The sequence below is a fragment of the Trachinotus anak genome, unplaced genomic scaffold, assembly GCF_046630095.1.
Source record: "Trachinotus anak isolate AG129_WGS33_773 ecotype Australia unplaced genomic scaffold, CSIRO_AGI_Tana_v1 ptg000001l, whole genome shotgun sequence".
NCBI lineage: Eukaryota > Metazoa > Chordata > Actinopteri > Carangiformes > Carangidae > Trachinotus > Trachinotus anak.
The window spans coordinates 10,142,460-10,164,734 of NW_027273852.1; the positions used below are offsets into that span (position 1 = coordinate 10,142,460).

At 40.6% G+C, this 22,275-nt stretch overlaps 2 protein-coding genes across 11 annotated transcripts in view; one reads left to right on the forward strand and one right to left on the reverse strand.

Annotated features, from left to right (window-relative positions):
• Positions 1 to 10,001, forward strand: part of uggt2 (UDP-glucose glycoprotein glucosyltransferase 2) — a 41,155-nt gene extending 31,154 nt beyond the window's left edge. For 5 of the 10 annotated variants that reach the window (XM_071474951.1, XM_071474950.1, XM_071474965.1 and 2 more), the window contains 8 exons: positions 4,375 to 4,479; positions 4,602 to 4,686; positions 5,415 to 5,597; positions 5,777 to 5,937; positions 7,116 to 7,230; positions 7,361 to 7,477; positions 8,056 to 8,221; positions 8,418 to 10,001. In XM_071474951.1, coding sequence (XP_071331052.1) covers positions 4,375 to 4,479; positions 4,602 to 4,686; positions 5,415 to 5,597; positions 5,777 to 5,937; positions 7,116 to 7,230; positions 7,361 to 7,477; positions 8,056 to 8,221; positions 8,418 to 8,443 — 958 coding nt within the window. In that variant the 3' untranslated portion in view covers positions 8,444 to 10,001. Of the gene's footprint in view, positions 1 to 4,374; positions 4,480 to 4,601; positions 4,687 to 5,414; positions 5,598 to 5,776; positions 5,938 to 6,564; positions 7,231 to 7,360; positions 7,478 to 8,055; positions 8,222 to 8,417 lie in introns of those variants that run through there. The other 5 variants (XM_071474960.1, XR_011690681.1, XR_011690686.1 and 2 more) reach the window with 5 other exon arrangements.
• A 262-nt stretch (positions 10,002 to 10,263) lies between these two features.
• dnajc3a (DnaJ (Hsp40) homolog, subfamily C, member 3a) lies at positions 10,264 to 21,214 on the reverse strand. The gene is made up of 12 exons (XM_071474989.1): positions 20,975 to 21,214; positions 20,516 to 20,626; positions 20,272 to 20,396; positions 19,927 to 20,001; positions 18,148 to 18,300; positions 17,823 to 18,004; positions 16,752 to 16,871; positions 16,209 to 16,314; positions 15,989 to 16,109; positions 12,382 to 12,514; positions 11,760 to 11,908; positions 10,264 to 10,795 (listed from the first exon to the last, which is right to left on the reverse strand). The coding sequence occupies exons 1-12, from the start codon at positions 21,054 to 21,056 to the stop codon at positions 10,641 to 10,643; spliced, it is 1,512 nt and encodes a 503-aa protein (XP_071331090.1). The 5' UTR covers positions 21,057 to 21,214; the 3' UTR covers positions 10,264 to 10,640.
• Between the last annotated feature and the right edge of the window lie 1,061 nt (positions 21,215 to 22,275).

Consider the following 22,275-nt stretch of genomic DNA (forward strand, 5'->3'; position numbering starts at 1 on the left):
GGAGAGAGTAGAGTACTTTCTTCTGGCATGATTCCAGTGTACCCTCCTTTCAAAACAAGTTCATAAATCTTAAGACTTAGAGGCCACTCATCATGTTGAGCAGAAAAGTCTAACCATATGTCCCGTGCTTTGCTTATACATTCTTTGTCCACCTGGTCCAGTGTAAATAAAAATGCTCTGGGGAGTCTAACCTCAATGTCCGATTCCTGGCAGCTGGTTCCAACTCAAGTTTTGAATGATGACTAATTAAAAGACAGACTGAAAGAAAGCATTGTTTAGAACTGCCAAATACAATTTGGTCTTAGTAACAAATGATACAAAATGTTGAAACAGTATCTACTTGTTTGACAGTTAAACCATCTTTTTCATTAATAGAGCACACTGGTTTTTACCTCATGTGTAACCTCGGGTACTTTGAGGGATTCATTGTAAAGGGCGGCACTGAGGGCCATATATTAATCCAACACCTTTTGAAGAATGAGTGAGCTGGATCCATCCATCAGCAAGCATCAATAAGTCTGAGGGACACAGTATTTACAAATTCTCATGTTTAAAGGAAGCTTTATCTCCATAGAGCAATAATGAGCCTGACTGAAAATTGATTCTTTCCTATTCTTTCTTGCTTTCTTTCTTACATCATTGATCTTATCCCTTTGTTTTATGATTTCTTTCTTTTGTGGTTTCTCTCTTGCTCTCTTCTTTGTCTTTGGCTGGGAGTAAGATGGAGGAAAGTCGTCCTCTCTTGCTACCCTCAGCCTGGGGAACTCTGAGGGTTTAATCTTCTTTATGCTGCTCTTAGAAATCAGAAACATCAGGGCCACAGAGGGTGTGAAAGACTGTCAGTGGCAATGTTACCTGAGGGAGTTAGTGAGGTGGAGGGTGCAGTAAAAGTCACCTCTCCCCAAATAGTCATGGGATCTTCAGTGGAGAGTGTTACAAGGGGCCTTGGCCATCACTGGTTTTTATGCCTCCCCACTGGCGACAGCCAGGACTGAGGGCATTATGTTTTCAGGTTGTCTGTCCCTCCGATCATCCGTCTGTCCGTCCCATTCTTGTGAACGCATTATCTCAGTAACGCCTTGAGGGAATTTCTTCAAATTAGGTACAAACATTCACTTGAACTCAAGAATGAACTGATTAGATTTTGGTGGACAAAGGACAAGGTCACAGTGACATCACACAACTTTTGGCCATAACTTACAAATTAATTTGCTAATTGTGAATTTAACACAAATGTCTAATAGGATAAACTCATTAAGTGATGACATTTTATGTCCACATGGTTAAAGCTCGACTTCACTGTGACATCATAATGTTCTGCTAAAACACTTCTGGCCTTTATTCAATGCTGTAACTCAGGAGGGGGAGATTGTGACCAAATTTCCTCCAGCATGGCTGGTTGGTGGAGGAATACAACCTTGATGTGGTAATTCTAGTTTCTGAAATGAATGCACAAAATAGGGAGGGGTGCTTCATAACATACAGTATATTTGCTATGTGTTTAATATCTGAGATTTGTGGAAAGATCACTGTTGTTTTGTCTGTGGCTTTGTATATGCTGGGGCTTAGTATGGGTAAAAGCAAAAAGTGTTAGCAGACCACATAACTCAGAGGATTAACTGAACCACAGAGTAGTAAGTTATTGTGATGAGGATTGTGTCCATGGTGCAGAAACTGCTTGTGGTTTTATCTGTCCTGGTGTCCTGCTATGTGGGTAAAATCTATGTACATGTGTTGGTAACTCTTCATAAAAAGCTTCTGAAATCTTAACCAACAAAACTCAAACCATGTATGACTTGGAAAATATTCTTGAATGAACTGACCAAAATCTCATAGGTTGCTCTCAGTGGAGTGATGCTTAATTATTTATGACCCTATTCTAACAACTTTGGTTTTGTACTACTTTAGACTGGTTGTGATGACCAGATTTGTGTCCAGACTTTGTTTTCTAGTAGTAGAGTAGTAGAGTGTATTTACTGTGGTGGTCTTTTCTAGCTTTGTTTGCTAATGTTTTGGATGTTTCTTAGGATATGAATTTTAGACCATTCACTGGGTCAAACTGCATGGCAAACAGCTCCATAAATAATGGAAAAGATGATGCAAATTACAGTCATGGTTAACAATACATCAACAGCCTGCCTGTCTGTCTTTTTCTCTACTTCCTGGCACACTACTTGATGTTGATTTCTTGACGAGTTGGAGCAAAAACAGTGGAGTTCTTAGTGCTGTCCATTGTTCAGGATTTATCCAGAGCTCTATGGATCCCTCGAGAGGTCCCAGATTATCTCGGGTGAGTCAGCCAAACGGGATCTCACCTGACCCTCTAAAGCTGCTCATCTGTTGTGGTGGAGGCCCTCCATAATGGCTGGTTTAGTCACTACAGACGTTTGGTACCCGTGGACCCCACGGGTGTGTGGTGACTCCCCAAAAGCCAACTTATCAACAAGAGAGAGCAATGCTTAAATTTTGGGAGGATATTTGGTAAAGTGCAGGGAGAGAAAAGGACAACATGTTTTCAGAATGACAGGCAAGAAATTTAACAATCAATAATTTCATCGGAAAAAATGTTGTGTTGGATGGTTGTGACTTTTTCACCAGTCAGACTCTTGTATGTGTGTGCCAGAGTGTAGGTTTTAGAGGACATGTGGAGACAAACATTATGCTCCCTCCCCTCCCTTCACACCTCCCTCTCACTCACTGGTTTCTTCCTGGAGCCTCAGGGCCATAGCAGTGGTTGTGATTGAATGTGGGAGAGACACTCCTTCCCTCATCAGCAGTCTGTTTCAGACAAGGACACACAGTTTGACTGCAGACACATCTACCCTCCAGCACAAGTCCTGATTTCTGTCCGCTAAATGTGCCTTGCATCATGAGCCACTGCTCTTTAATAGCAGTTAGGGTATGTTGGTGCATTCACAAGTGTAGTGTGTCCTTTGGATTTTTCTCTTGTCTGCACTTTTATCTCAACATAAAAAAATTAAGCTCATCTATTTGTTACCAAAATTTTAAAAAATAAATTAATAGGTTAATTAAGTCTGAAAGGTAAGGGACTGACTTGATGGGCACTATCTTTATGTGGGCACACTATGTGCCATTTTTGTTTTCCCGAGGCATAGTGAGTCTTTTTCCTTGCTTAGTGGCCTGGTATTTAAGTGGCTTGGTGTACAACACAGTGGGAGATGAGGGTTCATGATTGACCACATTTCTGACTGTCTACCTTTCATCTGTTTCTACCAGGACAAATATTTCACTCTGCACCCTTGTTCTATACCCTCGTCATCACTTTAATTAGTGAATTACTCTCAGATATCACACAATTCCCCTTTTTCATGTGTCTGTCCTGTCTTCACATTTGAGGAACCAGGAGTAACAAATAAAGCACCAACAGGCTGTGGTTTATCAGCGATGTTAGAATAGCTAAGGAGCTAAAAATCCCTTAGCTGTTCTAAAATCACTGTAAACCACAGCCTTGTGTGGGTTATTGCTTTTATATCTTATGAAATATTATATAATGGTTACTATATATACTGGGCAATATTTCATAAAATAAATGCACTATAACAAAAAATATTTATAAGATAATTTATTTTTAGCAAATAATTATTCTTCCACCAAGCAGTGTAGTTCTTTATCAACATTTAGCAGAATGGTTGCCAAGCAACACACAAATGCAGCAACACAGACACAGTGGAAGGCTCAGTCAAAAATTTGGGTGATAACATATATCTGGATATTGCCATTTATTGTGCAGTTGTTGAACTAGTGTTCCATTATGCTCGCACTCCTGTTTGCTGGTATAGTGGTGTTTGGACAGGTGCCTTTTAATTGCACAGTGCTAGAGGCATGGATATTGCTCTAGCATCTTGGTGCCTGATGTGTTCATTTCATTTTGACTATTACCAGAAATTTAGATCCCATGGCATAATGCCCCCTTTTAAAACTTAGCAGTGCATCTGTGTTTAGCAGGTAAGTGATCTGCTACACATTTGCCTTGTATTATGGACTCTCTTGTAGCAACACAGGTCTGTAAGCATAAGGAGCTGGTTAAATCTTACCTCTGCCTTCACTGTGTCTGATGTAATGCGTTGATTATGAGTGCCAGCAGGAGAACTGAACTGCTGCTGAAATCATGTCAAAATTGTAGCTTTCCAGAACATTGTCAGTCCCTGTGTTATTGCTTCATTTAGATATAGCACCTCAGTTTGCTACGCAGTGATGCATGGTTTGTTTGAAAATGTTTTCTGCTGGGTGGTATAACTCCTGGCTTTTCAAAAGCATGGTGGCTACTGGCTTAGTTCTGATTTACTGTCACTATGTGAAAAACAAGCATCAATCAAAACACAGCAGACTCATGTATTATGGTCTCATTTACAGCATCACGGGTGGTGGGTCCAAGAAGGATGACGGAGAGAAGAGAAAAGAAGATGTTCTAAATATATTTTCTGTGGCCTCAGGCCATCTGTATGAGCGCTTTCTGAGGTGGGTCGCTTTCAGTTCACAAACACACACAGTCTCACGCTTACTTTCCAGGTCCTACACATTACATTCCTTTCAGTCCTGAGTCTGAGAGCCACCCCTCAAGCTTTCTGTCTCTATTTCAGAATAATGATGCTGTCTGTCCTTCGGCACACCAAAACACCTGTCAAGTTCTGGTTCCTCAAGAATTACCTCTCCCCATCTTTTAAGGTACTTCCCTGACTTCATGACTACAGACAAGCATTTTGTTTTTCCTGCTTATTCAAAATAACATGATCCCAGTTCTTCAGAGATTTACAGAGATGTAAAGGGTGAAAATGCATTCAGTGCCCTCTGTGACACATTGAGTTGCAAAAATAGTGAATAAAATTGTCTGAAGTGCATCAAGCCAAACAAGTTGCATTTTTTATGTTAATGACATCTATAGTGCATAAAGTTTCATTTATATAGGACTTTCAAATGTCTTACACTATATATGAATCACAGTTGGCCTAACCAGCATTTTTATGCCAAAAGAATGCTTATGTCTCAGAATACATTTGTCCAACTGTATCTCTAGGAATTAGGAATGCTAATCTAGGAATTACTTTGCCTTATCTACCTTTTCATGCTTGTAACATATCTGCCTATCAATGGCTGTCCATTAGCTAGGCCACACAAAACAACCAGCATCATCTGTTTTCTTCTGTGCAGATTTTTTTTATCTGACACTTTGTGGAATTTACATTCCTCTCTAATAAATCTAATTCTTAATTTTGTGCAATAAAGGCAAATATCCCATAGTATGTAACTCTGTTGCACAATGCTATGCACAAATTTATGTGCAGTGTAGTTGATTGAATTTACCATGTTTAATTACACCAAAAAAATGTTCTCTTGTATTTGATTTCTTTGATCACTGGTGTTTGTGTTGGGTGTTTTGTTTTTGATATGGTTAGGAGACCATCTCTTATATGGCAGAGTCATATGGTTTCCAGTATGAATTAGTACAGTACAAGTGGCCCCGATGGCTCCACCAGCAGACTGAGAAGCAGCGCATTATCTGGGGATATAAGATCCTATTCCTGGATGTTCTGTTCCCCTTGGCTGTGGACAAGATCATCTTTGTGGATGCCGACCAGGTAAGGATCAAATTGGACTGACTGGAAAGAGCAATGTGCAAGTGTGTGGCTGAAAGTGAGAGAGTCTGGATCAGTCTCAGCACTGGTGTCAAGCGCGGATGAAATTTTGACCGACTGCAGTGTCGTCAATCCTCTCGGTCCTTACCGACGTTCTTGCTCTCTCTCTCTCTCTCTCTCAGATAGTTCGGGCTGATCTGAAGGAGTTGAGGGATTTAGACCTGGAGGGTGCACCTTATGGGTACACACCGTTTTGTGATAGCCGCAGAGAGATGGAAGGCTATCGCTTTTGGAAAACTGGCTATTGGGCCTCACATCTGGGACATAGAAAATACCACATCAGGTATATAAACCATATCAAAATGTGTAATGTATTATAGCAGCACTAACTTATTTTGAAAGCCTGGCAAGGAATTCTGATATTTTACTATATTTCAATGTAGTTTTAAAATGTCACCTGGCTTTCAGCCAATAGAATTTTTTCTTTTTTTTTTTTGTATTATTTTTTGGGCATTTTGCCTTTATTTATAGGACAGTGGAGAGTGACAGGAAACATGACAGAAAGTCGGGGAATGACTTGCAGCAAAGAGTCTTGGGGGAGACTCAGCTGCTCAGAACATTTGTGCCCATGTGTTATGCGCCTGAACCATTTGGCTGTCGGGTCACTTCAGGGCAATAGAATTTAATCAATCTGCCATAAGTCGGCTCTATAAGAACATCAACATTTCTTGACTGTTAGAGAAGTAAAATAATTTTTCCCAGATTCCCCTGCACAAGCTGAAATCAAATGATATTGAATTCTACCGTATTTGGTTATACACCACTTGAAATTTAAAAAAGAAATGTGGTTACAAGGTAACACAGAACAGTAGTGTTCACCCAGTTTCCAAAGATTTTGAACTTTAACATTTATACAGTAGTTGCAATTCTCCTTATGGCTATATTTTTGTATCTGATTTATTATATACAGCCATGACACATATTAAATCAAGCACTGAAATAAGACATTGAGCTCCTTGCTGGACGTATGGAGTTCTACTTCTGTCAGTGTGATGGCTGAGCAGGTGGCAGCTGTTCAGCTGTGTAGCTGAACACAGAGCTGCTGGGATAACTTTCTACTTTACTTCTACTTCACCACTGCACTGGCTGACGATGATGGAAAAAAGACAAGTCAGAAAACCGTATTGGTTTGATATGGTCAGCTCTGTGGTGCAAGACATCAGCAAGTGCGAAAGATGATCCATATCAGTGAGCGCAGGGAAAACACAAGGTAGGGAATATCCTCGGGCAGACTTAAATCTAATAAGGGACTAGTGAAATTACATAGTCTACACATATGGGTTTATTAATATGTCATGTAAGGTACAATTATCTGCACGTGCCTGGGGTATTTTATTCTAATTGAGTAATTTTTTTAAATTATTTTCATGAAGTCACTCCTACAGGTTTTCTCTTTCAGGAAATGGTTTTTCTCACACCTGCTTTCTATGTCTCCTCTCTTTTCCCCCATATTTCAACCAGCGCTCTGTATGTAGTAGATTTAAAGAAGTTCAGAAAGATTGCAGCAGGTGACAGATTACGAGGCCAGTACCAAGCCTTGAGCCAAGACCCTAACAGTCTGTCCAACCTGGACCAGGTATTTTACGCATAGATGACACTACTGCATTATATGATGCAGAGTTTGTTCTTCTACCACCTACTACTATACATTGTTCATATATCATATTTGCAATACACCTCAATATTTTGTTTTATAATGTTTCTAGGACCTTCCTAACAACATGATCCACCAGGTGGCCATCAAGTCTCTTCCTCAGGAGTGGCTATGGTGTGAGACATGGTGCGACAACGTCTCCAAAGTCAAAGCAAAGACCATAGACCTGGTGAGTCTCGGAGCAGTTAGATCTGTCAATGTAATGTGGGGAAGCTAATCAGCAAACTTGGGGATTACTAAATAATTTATCATCGAGTCTAATCGTGTCTTTTTTAGGTAGTGAAATCCTTGTGCAATATTTACTTGAATCATTACTTTGCCTGTGGAAACATGCTGATAAGAGGAATAATATTGGTACACCACCTTTTTTTCAGCTGTGATGTTTATAATAGTGAACTGTAGCTGCTGCAGCACTGAAGCCAGAGCGTATTTCCAGCCACTAATGTCCATGAGGCACTTGGCATTTGGGAGACAACTGAGGAGCAATCCTGTAGTCTCCTAAACTAATTTAGAGAATTACTGGGAAGGCTCCAGTAGACTGAAATAGGAAGCATTGTCTCATTGTGGTAAAGGACACCACTTGGTAATTCAGACACTAGACATGGACTAACGTCCTTTTAACAGAATTGGAAATCAAATTAGGTTCAAATGCCTGCCACAGACAGTGCTGGCAATGACAATCTGACTTGTTGGGAGAAAGTGGCTGAAGCGACATGAGTGATGTTTTTGTCTGCTTTTCTGCTGCAGTGCAATAACCCAAAGACCAAGGAGCCCAAGTTAATGGCTGCAGCAAGGATTGTGCCTGAGTGGGTTGAATATGACAAGGAGATAAAACAGCTACTGAGACAAGTCCAGGAACAGGGAGACCCAGCAAAGGAAAAACAGACTCCCACTCCCTCACAGCACAAAAAAGGTTAACAAAGGAAAATGTTATTTATTCTCTGTGCCTTCAGTGTTTGTCCATTTTTATAGGACAGACAAGTCAAACTATAATGCCTGTTTATTCTATTTTTACATGGTCAACCTTTTTCCTTTGGTCAAATTGGTTTCTTTCTTACCGCCGTGCTCATTTTCACAATTTCTGTCCCTCATTTCCTCTCTCTGCGCAGTAGACAACCTGCGTGATGAACTTTAGCATCTGCCAGCACCATGCTGAAGACAAAGGAGGCAGCAACTTTTGCACGCAGGCCACCTGTGAAGCTTGACGACAGACAATTCCATCTAAACATAGCCATGGAGTGTTGCATCCACAGCCGCACAGCCGGAGAAGGATGTCATATTTTCAGAGATGCCATAACTGCTTCTGCAGTCAATACGTCTTACAAGTCAACACGTGATGTAAAGTGTTAACTGCCAGCTGTGAACTCCTGGTGCGCTATCAGCACTTCAGTCAGGTCTTGTTAGTACGTGGTTACCGGAAAATGAAGTGAATACAGAAAGAGCAAAGGGTCAGTCAAACCACTCTATAAGGTGTGTGCTTGAGGAAAACTAGCTCAGTACACTGCACTATGTATGCAGAATCAAATGGACAAGGCACATTTCTACAAATCTTTTCTTAAATCTTAATGTTTGTTTATGTACAGCTTTTTCAAAAAGCTTATACATTTATGTATTCTTAATTTCACTTTGTAAACATGACTACACGTTGACTAAAATGCCCAAACCAAAGTTGTGATTCTCCTTAAATGGGTTTTATTTTCTAAATTTACAACTTAATGCAAAGTTATTACATTAGAACAACAGTTAAAACTGACAATTTATGCTAACCCCCCCAAACAGCTATTGTCCAATTATACCTTAGCAGCTGAAACTAGGCATGGCAAGCCTGTCAGTCTTAGGATTTCTCCAACTGGAAAAGCAAGGTGTGGTACGAGGGACAGTTTGGACGGTGGTGGAACAGTGGTAGTAACCCAATGTTAAGTTGCTGTTACCTCCAAAGACAAGGGGCTTATTTTTGGCTAATTGGATTACATGTTATTTTACACCTAAGGCTATATGTGTAGTTAGCACCTGAACCAATCGTGGTGACATTACAACAAATAACATTTTAATTATGTTACTTTGCTACAACACTGGCACTAACCATCTCTAACTTGCCACACACAGTGTGGTGCTTCTCCGTGCTTCTCCTCCTCCGTCAGCATCTACTGTATTGCAACTTGTGAAGATAGAAACATTTTCATGACATCATATCCAAATTTCAGACCCATTCACAGTCTGGTCAGTAGCTGGAAATGCACCGTGCTACAAACAAACTTGACAAGCACGGCAGCAGTAAACCGTCTATTAACCTGCAACTGTGATTTACCCGAAAGTAAATCAAATATGACTTAGCAGACCAGGCTAGGCTTTATTATTGCCAAGTTATGGGATGAAGAATCCTTGTTTGCACACTACAGGTCATGGTTTGTGTAGAATATAGGATTTTAAATTATTTCAGTGTGTTTACATTTTATGTACATTCAGCTTCACTGTATTACGTTTTTGGAAAGAATTTTTCAGTATTTTAAATTACTTAATGAATCCAATGTTTTGTCTCAGGAATAAGATGGGTGTTGCTGCTTGACTATAGCAGTTTTAAAAATGGGAGCAGGAAGTCTGCTCTCAGGGCACCCATCTTTCACTGTGCTGCGTCAAACAGAAATGTTTATATTACCGTCGGAAAAAAATAAATCTTTGCTACAAAACTTTCATTGCAAAAGTGTTTGGTGAATTTTCTTGTAAGTGAATGTATTTTTCATGTTTTAAAATGTCTACAGTGAAGGGATTTTGTGATTTTTTTAATAGTCTGCTCCATGTGAAAATGCATTTATGGGGAAGAAAAGCTGTTAATATGGTTGCAATTAGGGAAAGGTTAGATGTAATGAAGTGCCATTTCTCAAACTGTAGCCTCAGTCCACAAATGTAGCAAATTACCCTCCAGCCCATCCAATCAGCAATACTCGTGAGCCTCAGTTCATTTTAATGTACATAAATAGCTCTTTATTTACACATCAGAAAATCTCCATTCATATAAAAATAGTACTGTACCTATGTACAAACTGAATCTTTTGAATGGATGTGAATTGTAGACAGGACAAAGAATTAACCACTCACTCCAGACAGATAAAAGCTGCTTCACACATGGCAGATATTTGTTAGCATAGCAACAATCCTTCCCCAAACGGAATCTGAAGTTGTATTATTCAACAAAGATGTGTCTTTAATTAAGGTCACTCACATTTTTGTGAGACTTGTTGGTATGCACTGACATTCCTTATGCCAGTGATCTCCTTTTTAAATAGGGAGGAAAATACTTAAATCCACTCCAGCGGTGCTGGATATGAGCCTCCTCAGTTGAAGTTGAATTTAAAGTTAAAGGGTCCAGAGCCAAATGGATTGAAACCCTGGAAGCCGTGGAAGCCTCCATGGAAGTGATGATGATGGTGACCCTGCTGGCTCTCTGGATCCATTGGGTCCTCCCCATGGTCAAACTTGGTTCTCATCTCTAGAAAACACACAGATTGACAAGTCAGTACAGAACAATTCAATAAAAAATATATATGCTTATGTATAGCTTTTGAAGTCCCTCTACAAACTTCTTAGTTCTCTTTTTGTTATTACCCAGAATTCGCAACTGCTACTGTTTGGAAAAACCATGAGAAAGGTTTTCTGCAGTACTTTAAATTGCAATTCTTCAAACATTTTACATCAGCCAATGACCAATAAGCTCCATACGTAAGAGCAGACATTTAGTTTGAGCTGTTAGATTGTAGATGGTTCAGTGTAGATCAAATTTAAAAACTGATTGATTTGGTGGAGGTTGTCTGAAGGTGATGCTGCTTGAGCCTAAGCCTGTCAACAGTTAGCAGAGGACTTCGGGTGTATTTGGCTCATCAGGTTCAGGTTTATTTCACCTGGCTCTGAATTTCATCAGTTTACTCTGAAAAATGTGGGTATTATATAAAATAAAATGTATTAGCAGTGCTTTGTTCGATTAGTTATTGCAGAAATTAAGCAAAACTATGAGTTAATCAAAGTAGTAATGCTTGTGTTGTAGGCATTGCAATGCATGAAAGAGGAACTCAAACATGAGTGTCAACAGTGATATTAACTTGCAACGTGAATGTGACCTACAACAAATATTGATTTTTTTTTTTTTTAATCAAACACTAACTTGATACAGTCCAATTAGGTAATTCATTGTGGTAGATAGGTGACACTAGCATAGTTGTGGCTGTTGAAAAAAAAAAAAAAATATATATATATATATATACACATGTACTACAATATGGTTCTGTAAGCTGGTTTGGATTAAAACATTTTACTGGAACAGTCATGATGCCCAGAGGAGACAGTCTCAGGCAGTAGTGAGCCGTTTGCTGCAGCTCCTCCGAGGTCTGACATTTACTGGGAGACTGGTAGTAACAACTTTCCCTAGACTCTGCAGACCACACACACAAACTTCTTACCTGGGTCAGTGAGAACCTCTTTAGCCTGAGCGATGTCTATGAACTTCTTCTCAGCTTTCTTCTTTTCCTCCGGATCCTGGAAATTGTCCGGATGCCACTGTTGTGCCAGTTTCCTGTAGGCTTTGATAATCTCCTTTTTCTGAGCAGTTCTGTGATCATGGGGAAAATATTATCAGCACATTTACTGAAGATAAGAACAGCTTCTCCCCTTATTTTCAACATAAGCTGGCCCTAGTATGCATGCTGGCTCCTATGTAATCTATCATTACTTTTTGTAACTATGAGTACTTCCATTGCTTTAAATTTGATCTCCATCTAAAATCAGTGGTGCTTTTGAATTCAAAATGCTCAAAAGCGATAAATTATATAATATTCAAGTGTAGTAGGGCTTTCTTTGTGGTGCAGTGGTTACTCAATGTGTGTAACGAACTGAAAACCACAATCTTACCACAAAACATAAACTGTTCTCTGATGCAACCTACCTATAAAATACTACAGTTCTCCCTGATTTCCTCCAGAGAATCTATGAAATTCCCTGTCTGGAATACATCTTGAAGAAAAAAAAAAAAAAAAAAAAAAAAAATTCCATCAAGTTTCCAAAAATCCATTGATCAATGCCCACCTCTTCACTCCCAGGATCTTATAATAGTCCCTCTTCTGAGACTGTTTGAGAAGTCGCTGAGCTTTCTCCAGGCCTTCTTTTATCTGACGGTCATTCTCGCTGTGTTTGCCAGCAGTCTCATAGTCCTTAATAGCTGGAAAATAAAAACGCAGGATAGAATCACTATTTCTCACACATACACAGAACAGCTAAACGCAAAGTGAAGCACAGTATTACTGTCTTCATTTGAGAACCACATGCTCGTGGCAAGCATCCCCTTCCATGTCATGGGGTTATATTTCATCACTCAGGTGATGAACCAAAAAAAAAACATAAGAAAGCAATCCTTAATATAATCAACAGTCATGATCAAAAAAAAAAAATGTACAAAAAAAAACCCAACTTAAAAATAAAAAAAAGACTTTCTCAAAGCTCCATCACTTTTACAAGCATCTGAGAGTGCTTGATCTTGTACTGTAGCCTTGTATCACATTCAGCTCATGTTGCAGCAGCTCCAGGCTGTTTGTGTGTGTGCACGTTTGGGTGCTTTAAGGCTCGTTTACCCTGTGAGGTGTACCGAGGTGAGTTTAACACCCATGGGTCCTGACAGCTTAAAAGCCCACATGAGGTCTGGCGTTCCCACCTGCTGATGTGCTCATGCTCAGCCAGCATCTCCTGCGGTTGCAGAGCTGATGGGGTCTTGGTGAAGGATGTTATTACCTGCCTGGAGGGCTGGTGGTGTTAATTGTGGGTTTAATTTGACTTGTTTGTATCTCTCTCTCTCTGTGTGTGTGTTTTTTTTTTTCTTCATTTTTTAGATATAACATGTTAGAAACTTGTTTTGTTTCGTTATAAAACCATATTTTTGGGTCTGAATAAATGAAAACTGACACAGAGATTTAACACGCCTCCTTTATCTCTTTTTATAGCCGCTATTTTCTTTGTGTGTTGACATTTTGCATTAAGCACTTCTGTGAGCTGCTGGCTGAGATAAAATTAAATAACATCAGTGTCACACTAACCTCAAGTGCATCTTAAGTGCTCAGTAATGCAGCTTGTGGCTTTTGAGGATTTTATAAACAGATGTATCACTTATTTCCTTCTTTAAAAAAGATCTATAAATGTGGGGTAACATTTAGTCCATCAGACAAGAGAGGGTTTTTGAGCACCGGCCCAATGTGCTGAGGTTCTTTCCTCGCCTGTGCCAGTTTGCTATTTTGGTGACTTGCGCCACAACGGGAGGAGAGGCATAGCAGGGAGACTGTCACTGGCAATCCAGCAGCGCACTGACCATGTTCTGCTCTTTGGAACAGGTCAGCAGCACACATTCCTGTTTTATGATCATTCTGTCACTGTAATTAGTTGAGACACATGCACATAATCCTTTCCAGAATCTCACAAACTTCTTGTACTCATGTTGTGCTTACCTGTTTTACCTTATTATGCATTGTTTTACTATTAGACATATTTAGTTGGACAGATTTTTTTTCCCCAAGGGGTGTTATGGTGGCCTATATGTCTAAACAAGTAAAATGTTAATGTAATGCCCCATGTTCACATCCAGCCAGTGACCTCCCTGCTGCTATACAAATAAAGTTATTATAATCATCATCATTATCTCTCTCTCTCCACTCATTGCTTTTCATCTCTTGTTGCTAGCTACTATAATTTTATCTAAAAGCTTTTGTTCTGATTGTTACCACAATCTCCCATCCACAGCAGCCAGCCTGTACTGTACTGTAGCCACCTTTCCTTTTAGCTGAATAACTGCCTGTACAGCCATCTGTAGTTGTCAGGTAAGACGTGGTAAAGTTTCTCCATCTGCAGTCTCTAATTTGAATGACGCACATTGTCAACAGATCCACTGTAGTTTGAGTTCGATGCAAGCTTCAACCAGCAGCAGACTGTGGAAAAATAAACTCTAAATCTCTACTCTTGAGTGCATCACACTGGCAGGTTATGAATCATTACTTTATGTTTATTTTGTTTATGCTGTGCAAATCAATAGGAGTGCTGGAGTCTGATGCACTGGATAATGAAGGTATTGTCTGGGCCCAGGTTTTCAGTGCTGCGCCTCAGTGACATTCACAGCACTGAAAGTATCTGCCAACAATACTATACTTTTTTTTCTTCTTCTTTAAAGCCACTGGGTCTAGAATTGGGACCTCGAGTATTCCACAAAGTCACTGATTCATCATTCAAGGGACTCCATCTCTTTACATCCTAACATGGAACATTTAGCATTTTGCCTTTTTGCTACTTTGCCATTTTTTTTCCTTACTCATCTGCTGAACTACCATTACTTGATGTTTCTGGGTATATTTGTAAATTCTCTGTATTAGTTTTGCATCTCATAACATTGTAAAAAAAATATTTACAATATTTGGTCCTGTAAATATCAGACATACCCACAGTTGGCAATTTGTGCACAAACACACTGAGGTGGGAAGGGTTGGTTTACATTAAATTTCAAACTTAATTGACAAACAACCGTATAATGCAGGCAGGGATTCTGACAAAATTATCTGTTGCTTGTTTGCATGGTGGTAGCAGAACATCAGGTGACAGGGAAAACAATGGTTGGGAGGCAGACTATTCCTGGGGATTTCACCATCTGCCATCATTGGACTTTTCTGCGCTCTGACAACAGGTAAGGGAGACCGCTGTTTCAGCCTAATCCTGCCTCTGCCACCACAGGCTTCATGGAGACAGTAATTGGTGCAAATTCTGCATCATTTCAACCAGCAGCACAGGGCAGCTCTACAGCTTGTAAGCTATAGTTACTTCTAACACACCTGATTCACGTAGACAGATGATGTTTGTCTTTTTCAACCTTCAGACAGATATATGCGTTAACCAAATTAGATATGGAAACCCTTGGTGTATTTCTCTACATTTGGTCTATATCATGCTTTTTCAAATTCATAATCAAATTGGGAGTTTGGCAATGAACTGAGAGATTGTTAAATGAGACAGAATTGAATGATCAGGTGATGAGATCCTTACAAGATGCACCACTAATATTTTCACTTTATTTCACAGTTTTCCTTGTAGTGTTACAAGGACCCCTTGTGTTTAGCTCCTGCCATGACATCTGTTAGTTGTGCCTCTCAAGAGAATAAGAGATGAGGTTATTTCAACACACACTCAGTGGCCACAAAGATATGTTGGGGAAGAATATTAGAGACATCTCTCAATATAATCCAGTCCAGCACAATACCACCAATAACAAAAGCCTCAGTAATAAACACAATGGTTTACCAAGAATGGCCCATTGAAAATTCTGTAGAGGCAGAATATGTGGCAGAGTCGGTACAATGGATTGCATTGAATTACGTAGGTGTACCTATTGAAGATAACAGGATGTGCAGATTTCAGTAACTTCATTTAATTGGTTGTGTTCTCATCACAAAGACATCACTAAGAAGTCCTAAAAATCATCTCCACAACACCTGTGTCATGGCTGAGTCCCTCTTCAACAAAAGGACACAGTGGCCATTGACTTTCTCTACTGAAATGGATGAATTCCCAGTGGAGACTCAACAGTATTCAGTGTGTCCCTGTGGAAATGTGACAGACTGACTCCACTAAACTGAACGCTAAATCCAGCTACATCTGACAGGCTTACCTTCCTCATACTGTTCATCTTGGACGTAGGCCTCAGCTCTGTCCTTCAGCACATTCACATTCTCTGGGTCTGACTGGAGGACTTCACTACACACTGATATAGCCCTGCTGGCCTGCTGGCCCTGGTCGCAACGCAAAGAAAATACGATGGTCAGATATATAAAGTAATAAAAGCACAGAGTGATTTGATACATCTCATGGCAGCAGGTAAGGGGTCTTACCTGTGTGAGCGCGTGACAGATGCGCTCCTTAGCAAGGAGAGAGAACTGGTGCACACTGGGCTCAGTCTTCATCACTGCCTCGTATTTGCTCACTGCCTCTTCATACCTGAAAGAGCAGGAGGCAGGTCGGTGCGACTGGCAAAAACGGCAGAATGTAACATCGATGATTGCACCCACAAACATCATGCCACTCTGTTATTCTCTCGGTTTAGTCTTGTGAATATGATATCTTGTGTATGTCAAATATGACATGACATCCATTCACGTTCAGATGGGATTTGCATGCCTGTTTGTATGAGCAGAGAGTTGGACAGCTTGAGGATAAGGAAGCAGTCACAGATGATGCAATCCTTGGTATTCAGAGGGGATATTATTGTATATTTACACAGATGCAAAATAACCCAATCTCTCACTCACTCTCTCTCACTCACTCTCTCACACACACACACACACACACACACACACACACACACACACACACACACACACACACACACACACACACACACACACACACACACACACACACACACACACACACACCTCTGCTCTTGGATGAGTTCCTCTGCAGACTGGATCTGTTTGTTGAGCTTCTTGACCTGCTTGTAATGGCTGTAACACTGCTTGTGATCGGGATCCAGCTTCAGGCACTCGCGCACTTCGCTGCAGATCAGAGGAGAGGAGGAAGAAAGCCTAAGTGTTATTTTCCATGTTAACTGATTACACATACAACTGTACGTGCTTTACTACCAACTAACAGGGAGTGGATAAAAATAACAAGAACACACAACAGTCTTGCAGTAACAACACTTTGGCGAAGCTCAAGCTGTTCTGCATTTCTACTGTGTGGTTATTTTTGAAGCTATAGTTTGTATTGTTGTTAAACAAATATCCCACTGTGTGTCACAGAAGTCAGTGTTGCTGAGGGTATATTTGTGATTGTTGCTTCTGTTTTGCTACAGTAGTTTCTCTGTGTTTAACATGTGTGCTCCAGATGTCCCTTTCTGCTCTGCTCTTTAGCATTTTAACAGTGGTCATGATTCACTTTGTAGATAAATATTGTAAATGATATGTAAATATCTATCATGTGGCAGGTGGAAAAAAATATCTATATATGTAAATATGACTTTCTTGAGAGCAACCCACAGTGTTACACTTAAGAGAATTCACTGGTAATTAATCTACTACTTTTACTACAAAACATATTTTCAGACTGGTAATGTCAATTTACAAAAACGCCTGAGATGTAATCTGTTATCAGAAACAGCTTAGTAAACAGGAGGTTCTCTCACAGTGACACTAGGGACTTTAAGCAGCGACGGCTGAGGGAACGGCTACGGCATGCTGCGTATGAGATAGATTCTATCTCAACACTTCCTAGCGTTGCAGCCCAACTGTGTACTACGGGAAAACAACTGGTTTTCTGTCGTAGACACTTCGATTGCAACATTAGCAAGTGTAGAGATAGAATCTACATCATACACGTCATGTCGTAGCCGTTCCCGCAACTGCCGCTGCTTAAAGTCCCTACTGTTTTACCCTGGTACTTGTCACAGTGTCTGATACCAGTGTGGCAGCCTCCTCAAAGAAAAGCAGTCTGCAAGTGGGTCTTACTTGAGGGACATCTCATGGTCTCCAAGGTTATAGTAGATGGTGCTGAGTTTGTAGAAAGCCTGGGTATTGTCACTCTTTAACTTGGAGGCAGCTTTAAGGTCGCTGATGGCCTTCCCCATCTCTCCCATTTGGATAAAACACTCGGCTCGCATCTCACGAGAAGTCACATCCCAAACGCAGGTCTGTCACAGGTGGACATTAACTCTTACAAACTGCAGTACTGGTTACTATACAAACGCTCTGTACACACTGTGCAGTGATGATAACATGGAGAATATCTCACTTGTAGGAAAATTAGGCAATGCTGACAAGATAGGTCTCTTACCTCAATGACAGTGTCAAGCTGAGAAGCAGCTGTCATATAATCCTGGCTGCTGAAGCTGCTGCGTGCCTGAGCCACCAGCCGCTGAATTTCATCTGACTTTGTCAGCTGACTCTGGGCTTCTCTCTCTTCTTTGTCACTGGGGCTGGACTTCAGCTAGAGGATTGCAAGCCAAGACATTATATTGAGTACTTATAGTCATGATTAAAAGAAGTCTATTGGGAGAAAAGCTGGAGTGACAAAACAAAATTGAAGCCAGGACAGAGTGTGGAATATGATATGTAGATGGTATAAGCCTGATCTGTGTTTGAGAAAAATGATCTCCTTAGTGTATTCTAATATGAGCTCTTACATTTCTGGAGAAATTCTAGTGCCAACTTTGCCTCCTGAGAGCACCACCTATCACAGCAGTACTTACCATTCCCTACAGCCATTACATTATAATCATTCTCATCATAGAGGTCATCATATTCATAAGAGCAACCTCAGCTAATGACCCAACCTTTACAAACAGACCTGGCTACCCTTTAAGTGTTTCCTGCTAGCTCAGCTTGGGGCAGAGCGTAATGCATAAATGTGATGCATTACGCTTGGCCAGTGTTGTGGACTGCTGAAGCAGCAGGACAGCATGCACCTCTGGCCAGATACCTTGACATTATACCAGCAGGATATTGTCCATGTAAAACTGTGTAAGCCCAGATGCCTATAGGCCTCTGCTGGGACTTGTAACTCATTGCTCTTTTGAGGCAGAAGCTATCGCAGCTGATTGCAACTGTAAAATGTTCTATGCTTTGGACTGTGACTGTTAACCTGTATTTATCACAGATTTTAGTGGTCTGTAACCCACTGCACTCCATCACACTAGGTTTCGCGTTACAGCCTCCCAAACAGGAATACAGGAATAACTGCTGAGATTCAACTTACATATAATAAAGTTAATCAAAGCTTTACTGCTTTTCTGTTTGTTCGATAAAAGGGAATGAAAAGGCATGAAGCTAATGATCAAAGCAGGCCGGTGGGGGGCATAGGGAGGTGGGGGGGGGGCGCGCGCAGGTCAGCCACATGCCCTTGGCACAATGTGATATTATCTGACAGATGAGGAACTTCATTTCCCCCTGCATGATAACCTGACCTGAGAATACTGCAGCTTTAAATGGAAACTAAGAATTAATAGTAGATATAACAAGGGCATTTATATCCTCTGGGGGTGTTGTGAAACTTCAGTCTAATTTGGTAATTCTAATGGAAAACGCATTAGCGAGTTCCAGTCTTAATCCTTAACAAGCACCTATTAATGATCCCTGAAGGCATAAATGAGCACTCTCTGCCAATTTCATTATTATCTACACCTTGTGGGATGGCTTATGGATGCAGGATGCATCCGTTTCACATGACATTATGTGGCCCCTGTGTCTCACTTAACTTTCTTGCTACTTGGTTTCAAAAGAGGTTTGTTGAATCCAATAAGTCCAAAATAAAATTTCTCACACTGTCAGTCTAATTAGTATAACTGTATAAATCATGCATGCACAGTAATAGAACAAACAAATATTCTTCATAACAAATAGGCTGTTAATAAGTTAAGTGACTGTTTTTGTTTTAAACCATAACAAAAACACATCAAGCCTAGTTCTTATGTTTAAGATAGGCTTCACTACACCACCAGGCTACTTGTCAACACTGACACCTCCTGGTGAACTCTGTTTATCTGACAAATATAACGACAACTTCTCAGTCTTGCTGCTGTAGAGTTTGAACTGGATGTCATTATGCTTTACTTACCACCTTCTTGAAGTCACTCTCCGCTTCATCGAGTCTCCCCTGCTTCAGAAGGAGATTTCCTCTCTGAAGCCGTGCCTGTTAAGAGCGAGAGTTGGGCATTGGCCTGCAGTCACACACTTATCAACACACCTGATATCACTGACCGGTTTCCCAGCATAGTTATTCCTGGAGCTGATATAACCTACAAAACATGTACGCATATAATACTTATGCACATATTTCGAAGCTAACTCGTATTTGTGTAGATTCTGTCACACCTACAATGTAAATTTGTGCCACAGGTGCAGTATGATATAACTGTACGCAAAAGATTTCAGACCAACTGATGTAAAAACAGAAACTCACGAATGTGAAGTCTGGTTTGAGCTCAATGACCCTGCTCAAATCTGGCAGTGCAGACTTTGACTTCCCCATCGCTAGAAATACTGTAGCTCTCCTGTAGTAGGCCATGTAGTTCTTGGGATCTCCGTCTGACAAAAGAGCATGAAAACATGGCTGCAAACGTTTTGGATTATGTTTCCTAATATGACAAACAAATGGGAAACTTTTTTTTTTTTTTTTTTAAACCCTTAATGTTTCTGACACTTACCTACGGCAGCATGGAAATGAGAGAGGGCATCGGCTAGCTGGCCAGCAGCGAGCAGCTTCTTCCCCATCTCCATATGATTGTCCACGCTGCCATCCCTTCCACATTTCACCCCTGAAACACATACACAACACTGAACATATTTCCACACACTACTACTGTGCAGCACTGCCTTTTTGTATTTCACTGGCAAAATAGCAGTTCAGCCAGTTTTTCCTATTCACCTGTAGGCTAAAAACAAACTCAACACTTACTGACAAGCAAATAGCGGTTAGCTAGCTTAACGTTAGCCTGCACTGTTGTGGATTTGGCTTGGTAATGTTGACACTGACATTAGCGGTATTAACGATACTTGGACTAAAAGCAGGCTTTCTGAACCATGGTCAAACTTCTGGTAACCTAAAGTAAATAGCATCGTCAGGTTGCAAAGTAAAGTAAAGTGTAAGTTAGTCACCTTCTTACCTTCATACCTCATGTCAATCAAAACAAGAACATACGGGATGTAAGTCAGTATTTTGTGCGCTACATGGTCAATGGAAACCATGGTTAAATGTGGATCTGACACGTCCTCTTTCTCGTTAGGTCCCACGCACTTCAGCCGACGTTATTTTAACTAATGTTTCGCTTTATTCTGGTCAGTCCCATGAGTTGAGCGCTGTTCAGCATATTGCTGCTCTCACCCCAGTCACAGCAGAGCAGAAACACGCAACCGACAGGTCGTGGGTGACTGTGATTGGCTGGATGGTTGGGAAAACCACGCCCACATCAGTTTGTTCAACAGAGAGGAGCCACGGCAGCATAAGCAGCCTGTGTGTGTGTGTGTGTGTGTGTGTGTGTGTGTGTGTGTGTGTGTGTGTGTGTGTGTGTGTGTGTGTGTACTTGCTACATAGTAAGGACCAAAAAAAATTATTTTACTAACAGAGTGAGGACATTTTGGGAACGTGAGGACATTTTGAGACACTTTAAAATCACATTTTGAGGGTTAAGACTTAGGAAGAATTAGGTTTAGGTTAAGGTTAGGGTCAGTAGTGTCCTCACAAAGATAGAAGTACAAGTGTGTGTGTGTGTGTGTGTGTGTGTGTGTGTGTGTGTGTGTGTGTGTGTGTGTGTGTGTGTGTGTGTGCTCGTTTTTCTGTCATGGGCCACTTTTGGGGACAAATTTCAGACCAATTCGTTTAGGAAGACCAACAGGCTGTCCCCCATTAGGAAAATGCTGATTTTTGGGGTCAGTGTAAGGTCAAGGTTAGGTTACAGTTAATTTAAGGTTAGGGTTAGGGATTTAGTTTTGATGGTTATGGTTAGGGCAAGAGCATAGGGAATGCATTATGCATTATTAAGTCCTAACTAAGATAGAAGTAGAATTAGCACTAAAGTGACACAACTATCTTGAAAAAACATTAAATTATGTAACTGATAATTATAAGGCCTATGTAGTTCAGAGGTGGCTATTAATACAGTAGGATAATATAATAGTGACTAATTTAGTACTAATGTTTTATTATAGTTGCAAAAAGGCCTCCAACATTTCTAAAAACATGGTTGCAACAGCATGCTTCAGTAAAGCTGCTGTTGCTTGTGGTTTTCCTGCCCATAACTTCCTGCTTCTGTCTCTCTGGATGACCAGCGGGAAGGGATATGATCTCCATCGTCACCACAGCAGCATTGGTTTTGACACTCCAGGCAGCAATAATGGGGAGGATTTAAACCAAATGCTGCACCACTGGCACTTTACACACAGTTACAGACAAATCCACCTCTCATCC

Bases quoted from the DNA above. Each gene is read 5' to 3' on its own strand.
- dnajc3a (XM_071474989.1), bottom strand. From the start codon at position 21,056: ATGGTTTCCATTGACCATGTAGCGCACAAAATACTGACTTACATCCCG. The intron at 16,315-16,751 runs GTGTGTGTGTGT...CTGCTCTTTCAG, and splicing joins GAACTCATCCAAGAGCAGAG to GTATGAAGAGGCAGTGAGCA. The intron at 11,909-12,381 runs GTGGGCATTGAT...CCATGATCACAG, and splicing joins AAGATCCTGGGAGTGAAGAG to AACTGCTCAGAAAAAGGAGA.